This window comes from Zalophus californianus, chromosome 8, assembly GCF_009762305.2.
Source record: "Zalophus californianus isolate mZalCal1 chromosome 8, mZalCal1.pri.v2, whole genome shotgun sequence".
NCBI lineage: Eukaryota > Metazoa > Chordata > Mammalia > Carnivora > Otariidae > Zalophus > Zalophus californianus.
Genome location: NC_045602.1, coordinates 37,534,151 through 37,544,672, shown reverse-complemented (window position 1 = coordinate 37,544,672; position 10,522 = coordinate 37,534,151). Strand labels below are relative to the sequence as shown.

The window sequence follows — 10,522 nt, the reverse complement described above, 5'->3', positions numbered from 1 at the left end:
AATATGCTCAGAAGTGATGAGCAACACTTCCGGGTTTCGCCCCACAAAACTTCCCAGGCTGTCCTTTCTCCTTCTGTCGGCTACATGCAGATGACAGGCCCACAAGAGAGAGAAACTTTGGGTCCCTGAGGGATGTGTGGGGGAAGGTTGCCTTGCCCACCTCTATACCCGCCCCAGAACTGTTGCATGACCAAGAAATAAACTTTTTGTCTTAACCTTCTGGAATGTTCAATCACCTTGTGACCACAGCTTAGCTAAATCTAAACATTAACCATGAATGCCATCGTAGTGCATCTTCACTCAATCCTTTTTCTACTTTGTGTTTTCATGGATAGTTCACAACAGTGACTTTGTATCTTATTTCTTGTAAGTATCTTTCTATGTTCTTATGAATTCTTCATAACTTAATGGTTGCAGTATCCCATAAAGTAGCTGGCTAGACCATAATTCACTTACTATTGTGGACATTTAGTTTGTTTCTAACTGTCTCCACTTTAAATAATGTTATAATAAACATTTTTATGCAGAAGCCTTATTCTGTAGTTTGAATCATTTTTAAAAAACATCACCAGAATTGGCAGCAACCAAAGGTTATAAACACATTGTTGAACTTCTTTTCACAAAGACTGAATCAAGTACATTACTATCATTAATGAGTGTGTTCATTTCATCAGATTTTGCAAGCAGATTTTACAAATGTGTTAGTATAAACCTGTTAATTTTTAAAATTCCCCCATCTTCTATTTTGCACTAAAAAAGATTTTTTAATTTATTTTTCTTTTTTGAAGATTTTTATTTATTCATTTGAGACAGAGAGATAGATAGATAGAGAGAGAGAGAGAGAGAGCATGAGCAGGGAGAGAGGCAGAGGGAGAGGGAGAAGCGGGAGAAGAGAAGAAGAGAAGAGAGAGAAGCAGGCTCCCTGCTGAGCCAGGAGCCTGATGTGGGGCTCGATCCCAGGACCCTGGGATCATGACCTGAGCCGAAGGCAGACGCTTAACCATCTGAGCCACCCAGGCGCCCCTTTAATTTATTTTTCAAAGATTTTATTTATTTATTCGAGAGAGAGAGGTAGCGAGAGCGAGCATGGGGGGGGTGTGGGGCAAGGAGAGGAAGAAGCAGGCTCCCTGATGAGCCGGGAGCCCGAAGTGGGACTCGATCCCAGGATCCTGGGATCATGACCTGAGCTGAAGGCAGATGATTAAGCAACTGAGTCACCCAGGCACCCCTATTTATTTATTGAGAGACACAGAGTGCGCAAAGAGAGGGGGAGAGAGAATCTCAAGCAGACTCCCTACTGAGCGCAAAGCCCGACACCAGGCTCTATCTCACGACCCTGAGTTCATGACCTGAGCCGAAACCAAAGTCGGATGCTTAACCGACTGAGGCTACCCAGGGGCCTCATATTTTGCATTTCTTTGCTCACTACTGAGGTTGAACACTTTTCCACATTTGTTAATTAGTGCATCTCCCGTCTTAAGGCTTTTGTTTAAAGCCTGCCGTCTCTTTGGGTCTACATATCCTGCAGCTTTACATAATCTAGCACTAATAGATATGAGAATCAATCATCCAGAATTTCAGAAAGCATTTTATTAAAAGTCAGAACAAATATTAAGGCACAAAAATACATCAACGTTTCAAACAAAAATCTTTGAAACAGTTTTGTCCTACATTCAAAGCAACTTCTTTCAAATTATATAATAATTTAACCCTTTTAAATAGAAAAATATAACTTCTCAAACCCCTAAATTTTCTCCTCAAATACATGAATGCTTTCCTAGTTCTAAAGAAGTTTCTTAATGCAGTACTGAGCTTCTATATATACTGTACATTTCCTTAAAATCCTACTTTTGTCATTTATATACATTTGATATGTTTAGAACTTTACCAATATGTTAAACTTCTTTCTTGTAAGTATAAGGCTTGGTGTTTTGTATTGCTTATTGCATGCTGTTGATCATACAAAGACACATTAAGAAAACTAGTGATTTTTAAATCTAGCATAACATCTCTCTACTTTAAACTAGTCATGTATAGCTTAGTGCAACAGACTCAAACCCCTTTTATTTATTTTGAAAGTAAACTCTACCCCCAACGTGGGGCTCGAACTCACGACCCCAAGATTAAGAGTCATATGTTTTACTAAATGAGCCAGGCAGGCACCTCAAACCCCCTTTTAAAAAAAGATATAAAAATCAATCTTATATGTACATTTTTTATACTTTCGGTCTTGATATTATGGTAGTGCAAACATAATGTACTGTATCACAGAGGAAAAGTTAGTTTTCTCTACAGGATATGAAAGATTTAAAAATTATCTTCTTTACAGAAAAAGTAAAGGAACATCATCTCTCAGTCTTAAAAAATTCACATATTCATCTATTTTTTCTTATTTTTGAAATAAATTAACTATCCTTTAAAGCAGATAATTAAATGCTAATCTAACTCAAATCATGAAAATTCCCTTGTAAGCAAATTTCACACATCATATAAATCTAACATGACTTGCATAAGAACGCTTAAGCATTTTGTCTAGAAACACATAAAACTGGACTCTTCTCCTCAGATTTCTTCATTTATAGTGAGACCCATCTTGATGGCATCCCAAGAATAAACTGATCTGATAAACTCAAAAGCTCTGATGGCCAGTTTCTGGACACTTCGTGCAGAAGCTGGGATAACGAGCTGTACAATGGCCCCAGGTATCACTTTTCCCCAGTGTCCTTCAGACAAACCACAGCGACAGCCCTAGGACACCCCCTCCTATTTATACAAGGGGGCTGAGAGGACCTTCCATAGGAATACTCAATTCAGGTCAAGAGACATCAACTGACGACACAATTATCACTGAAAGTGACAGATATATGCCCTTTGAAAAACAACATTTCTGACAAAGTTATCAGGAGGGAATCCTGCTTTCTCTAGAAGATGAGAAAAGTTTCCATTTCAGCCTGTAGCTGAGCTATACATGTCGCATCCTTTATCTTTCCAGCCGCAGAAAGAGATGCTTTTATACCCACTTACTGAGGTTATGCTAGAGGCAGTGTCCCTTGTGCTCACAATTGACACGCCACTCCTGCCCCACTACATCTGCAGCTCCTACAGGCTGGAAGCCCAGGACCCTGTTATTTCAAACTTCAGCTGGAGCCATATGATGAGTTGGGGGTCTGCCTCAAAATCTGGGAATGGTAGTAGAGAAAAATGTTAGGAATGAGAAGGCAGGGTCACCTCCGGCTCTGAAACAACTGGGCCCAGGGTAAAATATACCAAAACCAGAATGGACATAAATGCTGGGAAATGTAGTGGGTGGGGGCCCAATATTGTGGCAGAAATGAAAATAAGGAATGGAACCCACACTAATTGACAGTCTTTCCCTAGGAAGGATGCCCCAAACCATTCGGTGTTCCCTATCAAAAATAAATTTGAAAGTATCTTTCAAGACACATTATTACTAGAATTTTTTTTTTTTTTGCTAACTCCTATGACATGAGTAAATGAGAAATAAATTGAAAAAGTAGGCTCCTGAAAGAAAAAATTTTGTGGCTTCATGATGAAAATAAATTAATAGTTATACTTAAGTGTACTGGTTAAAGCTTTAAATGCTTCTCAATCAAAATTCTCTGAAGTCATTCTCAATTCACAAGGTTAGAACCTCTTCAAAGAAAGATACACAAGATTCTAACTTTTATTCCTATTCTAAATGTCCACTAGCCCTGTATCTTTGGTCATGAAAGCAGCAAAACATTCACATTTCCAACATTCTACATTCAACTACCTTTCAAGTTTAGAATGTTCTGCACTTAAAAAAATATTAAAACAAAAAATTTTCAAATCATATATTACATATATAATGTAACAAAATGATATGTAAAACATGGTTGAAGGTTAAGAAATTAATTACGAGATTAATAGTGATATACTGTGCAGATAAATATATGTTTCATTATGAAACCAAATAAACCAAGATCATGTAAAGGATGTTCTGGTGCCTACAAGGGTCACTGGTAATGAGTCCTCCAGCTTGCCGGAGAGAAACTGCGATGTGGCCACATGTCTAGCACCTGCCCCAGATAGATTCTGCAGCAGCACGTGCACATATGGCCTGAGTGGGGGGGCAATGGCAGAGCAAATCCTTGGAAGTGACCATCAAGACCTCTTTCCTGTGTTCTCGTGTTCCCCTGAGCTCAGACAGAGAGGACCCAACTCTGTGGTTTGGTGTGCATGGTGATATTTACAAACAAGGACTTTGTGTGAACCCGTATGTATACGTATACACACCCACACCCTCACACACCCACACACCAAAGCTAACCATATAAACATGCTTATGTTCTAAGGCTAACTAAGTTTTACTTGATTTCAAATCACTTCAGTATAAAAGTCAAAGAAAATTATTACTGCATCTAGTAACTACACACCCAAGAGATGGAGATGCTGCTTTACCATACTACAGAAGAATCACATCATCTACCTCAAAGGTTAGTGGAAGAACAGTAGGAGTATTTATGTAAAAAGTATTTTTAAGTCTGGAATTGTCATATTTTCCAGAGAAAAGAGAAAACCCAAATCCACGTCCCTGCCACCTCTCAGCTAAGGGCATTTGGGCATATTTCTTTATCATAATACTTTTCTTAGATTATTTCCAAATCCAGGCAATTTGATGGACAAGAAGCCGACACTCCAGAGCAGCTTAAAACAGTCGCAGAACCCTCCTACCACCTGAATTCTAGGTTGTAATACACAGATTTCCAAGATAATGCAATAAAACCTTGTTGCACTATATCAAACAAAGCTCTCTTTCAGTCTTGAGGAAGTCCTTCACCGTTAACTAGGTTTCAGTTCTATGGGTTCCAATCACATTATCTTTTCTGACGAGAACATTTTTTCTGCCATTTCAGATCTGGTCATGATTTCCTTTAAAAAAAAAAAGGTGATATGCTTGCAAATGTTGGTGCTCCTTCCAAAACATAACAAAATTCTCTAATCTTTCAACAGTCACAGTTTTGTGGGGGACCAAGTATATTCCACGATACACAAAGAAGTATTAGATACAGAAAATAAACACCGGATAATCCACACTTCTAGTGATGTATGGTGGATAACTGTTGGCAAGTTCAGAAAACTTGAACATCCTGCTAGCTGGAAAACATCTGGAGTTCAGAATTACTGGTGAGAGGCAGGAATGGGGCTAACATGGATTTCCTAGGCATAGTTCATCTGGGGATCTGCCTCACTTTACACAATTCATGTATTTCGAAATTATAAAATTATTTATCACATGAATCCTCTAAATGCCCTTTTAAAAGCAATTCTCCAGGGTGTATCTTTCTGTAGAGTTCTAAATCCTTAAGTTCAACCACTTTGTAGCCAGGTGTATGTCTACTGCAGCCTCCTCAAAACTTCCCGCTACCGTCAGATCAACCTGCTGCAGCCGGTCACCTCCCTTACCTTCAGTCAACAAAGCAGCAGCTTATCTCCTGTTTCCCAGCCACCACCTAAGTCACGCCTCAGCTACCACTCATGTTCCTCTACTGTTCCTTCCTGTAAGCTCCTGCTCCCCACACCCACCCTTTAATTCTTACAATTCAGACTTCTTCCTGTCTTGGGCCACCCTTCAATGTCCAGATGATCCATAACTCATTTTTCTCCCCCAAACCTTCTCAAATCCACATCCTCTATTCAAATCTCCTACTTAGTAAATGAAAATGAGATAGAAACTCTATTTAATACCCCAACAAAATATCTCAAGTATAAGAGATTAATTTAGACAAATTGCCATCTTAAAGTATTTAAACTCTTACCAAGATACAAGATGTTAGAAAATCATAGGCTTAAAATCTTATAAAAGAATTCTCCCTTCCTTCATACCAACAAGCGTTTATCTTGCTCCTGTTTTAAATGAGGATCGAGCTCCTTCACACTTTACTGGCAAATCATTGTACCATCTTCCAACCTTCTCAATTTGTAATCATGTTATAAAGTTCTAGAATTTCTTTCTGAAATACACTTCGACTTTGTGAAAATAACAGAACCAAGAAAATAAGCAAAAAATGTTTTACCTCATCTGAATCCACTAACACTGGAAGAGCTCTGAAACAAAACAGAAACAGATGACAATGTTATTAAAAGGCTAGCGTATGTACTAAAGCTGAATACAGGCATATTTGGTAATCTACAAATCCTCATTCCTGGATAGACACAACCAATGGAAATAAACACCTACATTCACCAACAAACATGGAGAGGAATTTTCATATTGTTCTTAATAGCCCCCAAACTGAAAATAACCCACATGGATAAATTACTATATTCACACAATGGAATACTATACAGCAAAGAAAATAGATGGATTAGTGAGGGATACATTTTTTTAAGCGGACACAAGTAATCTACAGTTACGAGACATTAGGATAGCAGCACATTTTGGAAAGCGAGGTTGTGATTTGGGAGGAAACAAAGGGGTTTTTAGGGCACTGGTGATGTTCTGTTTTTTTTTTAATCTAGGTGCTAGTTACATGAATGTGCTCATATTGAAAATTTATTGGAGCTTAGGATTCCATACTTTCCAGAATGTGTGCTATACTTAAAAAAATTTCAGTTAAAAACTGAAATGGGAAAATAATCTAACTTCAAAATGGAAACAAGGCAAGATGACCAATTCTAGAGGCAAATATGTTGGAAGAATATCAATGAATACAGCATACGACTGAGTAATTCCAAACACAACTGACATCCAACTACGGGTTTATTTTTTAAGCCTCTATTGTTTTTCACTTTCAACAGTTGGACATGTATCTGAGTAGTGATGTCTTATCTAACTGATATCCTGCACTTTTGTGAGAACTTAACAGGGATGAATAAGCTTGACTGCAGTAATCATTTCACTATGCATATGTTGAGCAAATCATCACATACACCTTAAGTATATATATTAAAAAAAAAAGAGGGATGAGTCAACATATTATGAAAGGTGGTATTTATGGAATCAAGTATCTAATTCCCATATCATTATTACTACCGACTGGACGTCTACTGGTGAAGGTAATGAAGAAAGGGTTACACGATATAACCTTTACTTGGGAAAGATAATGTGGATAAAAAGAAAAGCCAAGTGTAGAGCCTCGATGAGTGATGGCCCTCCCTCACTGGGAGGGAGAGCAAAGTCTTATGTGCTGGAGCTGCAATACACAAGTGCCATCACAGCAAGACTCCAGAGGACGCCACTTAGAGAGCAGGCTATGGTGTGGGCAGAAGAAAGAGAACCGGGAGACAAGCCAGGTGTGAGAGAGGGGCCGGGCAAGACTGTTTGTAATACTACCATTAAGGAAAATCCAGGGAAGACGACTGCTTTAGGGGAAACATGAACCAGAACCTGAGAGACCCAGAAGACAACGGTTGGGTGCTCAGCACTCTGGAGATAGACACTAGCAATCTTAAAAATAGTTCTTTTGTGAGGTTAATGACTTTAAAACTTATTAGGATGTACTGAGTGCACTGAAGAGGGAGGTGAACTCTGCTAAGCTGTGTCCTTTATGGCTTGTCAGAGATTAAGGAAAAGTCGTAATGTCTATCTTATAATAGACTGCATCATGTTATTCATGGTCCATTCAAATTATCCTATGACATGCAAACAGAATTTCATACTCCGACAGGAACCGTCTAAATAGGAAGTAAATGGGAGCAGGGAAATGAAAGAACAGTATATGGAAACGTGATCATATCTGGCTGTCCTACTGTTTTCTGTGGCAGAAACAGCTACGTAGAATTCTTGTGTCAGACAGGACCTAGATCCTGGTTAGCTCAAAGTTCCCAAGGGGCTTCGTCTGCACTCTGTTTTTCCGATGCTCATGTTTTCCTCCATTGACTTCCCCACCACACATGGTATTGTGGTTCCATGTGTTTGAAAAAAATGTTTTACATATGTTTGAACTTCTCCATAATAGAAAGTTGAAACAAAATAAAATGATTCTAATCCTGAAAAACTTAGATCAGAAAAGGCTGGAGTTGGTTATAGGCCATAGGTATTAAAGTAGTTGCTGTATAGAGAGAAATGGAGGAGAAAGAAAAAGGCAGCGCTGTGTTTTCTTTGTAGTCTGACATGAAATCAGTCATTTGCTAGTGATGGGGGCCTATAAAAATATATGGAGGTATGATGTTCGAAAAGCACATGACAAAGTATGAAAATTATTTCTTTATATGATAACCTAAATTTTAGACTCAAACTTTAAGAGAGGATATTTACACATCTGTGAATGAAGAGGGAATATTTTCTTCCACCCACTTCAAATCTTCATCCTGTAGAAATAAATATGTAAATATTAGCATTTACTTAGTATCACCTGAAAGCAGAATTTTAAAATATAATGTATACAAATTTAAGCACTAAAATTCAAATGCATGATTCTTTGCATTTCTACATATCCTAAGAAGTTGGCACTTGTGCCACACAGAAATTATGCCAGTATTCTCTTAAATAGGCAAACAAAAATTTGAACTTTGGAATTTTGTACTCCTTCGTTTTCTTTAGATGCATGCAAGGTGTTATTTTTTTGTCCTGAAAAAGCACAGTAGAAACACAGCTGATTTGTAAGACAGAAAATAGCAAGAATATTGATTTTTATTGGTTTTTTGCTCCCAGCATTCATTATGCCTCCTAATTTGTTCTAGTTCTATATCATGAGTTTATAATTTTTCAACAGAAAAAGATGGCAGTACAAATACTCTAAATTGACAAAAGCCGATTTTTTTCAGTCTCTTATATTTATGCTCATCTCCCTGTAGGAGACAAGAAAAGGAAAGCAGGTCAGTGAGGATATCTGTTTTTTAACAGAAACTTGCTTATGGTTATCTCACTGGGAGAAAGAAAAAAATGCATACTAAATATTTTGATTTATAAAATAAAGTAAATCAAAATGTTTCTCTGTGATCTACCTGGCTACATGGAATACTCTGGTTCTAGTATTAATCACATCTTGCTCACCTAGGAGAGAGACAAAGCAACTGAGCCAGTATTAACAGGAACCCCAATTCTCTGAGTGAGTCTCAAGGAGAAATAAGTCATGAGATAAGGCTTCTGATCAAGAGCTGACTGCCCTTAATTTAGGGAAATAAAGTATTCCCTTGATGTGTTTGCAAGCATTGAGTTTTAAAATAAACTGAGACATATCCCTAAAATAAAAGGGAAATATCTTAATGAATTTAAAGTATAATGGCTCTAACACCAGATAATTAAAACTGTTTTCATTTTTTTTTATTAACATATAATGTATTGTTTCAGGGGTACAGGTCTGTGAGTCATCAGTCTTACACAATACACAGCACTCACCACAACACATACATACCCTCCCCAATGTCCATCACCCAGCCACCCCATCCTTCCCACCCCCCTCCACTCCAGCAACCCTCAGTTTGTTTCCTGAGATTAAGTCTCTTATGGTTTGTCTCCCTCTCTGGTTTTGTCTTGTTTCATTTTTTCCTCTCATCCCCTATGATCCTCTGCCTTGTTTCTCAAATTCCACATATCAGTGAGATCATATGATAATTATCTTTCTAAAACTGTTGTAATTTTTAAAAAAGTTTAAATCACCATAAAACTACTCAAAGAACACATTTTAAAAAATTACTGATTACCGAAAATAAAAATGAAAAAATTTACCCAAACCAACAGATCAAACTGTTCTCATGGATCATCTATCCTGTCAGAACTTATAAGCATACATAAATTTTATATGCTATTAATCACAAAATACACAATTATAAGAAAGCAGAATATAAAACTGTATGAGAGGCACTTCTGCTGTGCCTAATTAATATGCCTAAAAAATTAAAAAACTCATCTCTACTCTCTACTTTATCATTTTTTCAAGTTTCCACAGTTCTATAATAAATGTTAATTTTGTTAACTGCACAGGCAATACATAACGTCCTTTCCTAACAGATAACAAATGTTATCTGAAATGGCTTCAAAAATCACTTTAAAATGTGGAAAAATTAATACAAGCTTCTACTACGTCAAAGCTTCTCCATCTTTAATGTGCATATGAGTCATCTCCAGGATCCTGTGAAGAAGCAGATTCAGATTCAGTAGGTCTGAGGTGCGCCTGAGCCTGCGTGTCAAACAAGCTCCCAGGTGATGCTCATGCTAGTCCAAGAATGGCACCCGGGAGCCTGCAGCTACTGCAGTTACAGCCATCGGCCTTAACCAGTATCGCTGCTTGGTAACACTGGGTGCTGTGCAAAACACCTTCGTAGAGAATGTTTTCCTGACAATGAATGTGACACAGACTCTATTAAATACATACTATACTCACAAAATTATCAGAAGTAGCAGGTTTAGCTGTTCCATTGGAAACTGTTTTTGAGACTCTTAATTTTATTCCTTCAGCTATAATGAGAAACATTATGGAGAGAAATAAATTATAAAATATTGTCTTTAACAATCTCATATTTAACAGCCCAACAAAGATTTATATATATCTTTGTATATGTAGATTTATATATATAGAGATTTTTATATATACTA

At 37.4% G+C, this 10,522-nt stretch overlaps 1 protein-coding gene across 2 annotated transcripts in view; it reads right to left on the bottom strand.

Annotated features, from left to right (window-relative positions):
* Positions 1-1,570: 1,570 nt before the first annotated feature.
* TMEM87B (transmembrane protein 87B) overlaps positions 1,571-10,522 on the bottom strand; it is a 49,987-nt gene continuing 41,035 nt past the window's right edge. For both annotated transcript variants that reach the window (XM_027621440.2, XM_027621439.2), the window contains exons 16-19: positions 10,311-10,384; positions 8,243-8,295; positions 6,060-6,090; positions 1,571-4,914 (exon numbers count right to left, since the gene is read on the bottom strand). In XM_027621440.2, the coding sequence (XP_027477241.1) occupies positions 4,855-4,914; positions 6,060-6,090; positions 8,243-8,295; positions 10,311-10,384 (218 nt within the window). In that variant the 3' untranslated portion in view covers positions 1,571-4,854. The remainder of the gene's footprint in view (positions 4,915-6,059; positions 6,091-8,242; positions 8,296-10,310; positions 10,385-10,522) is intronic.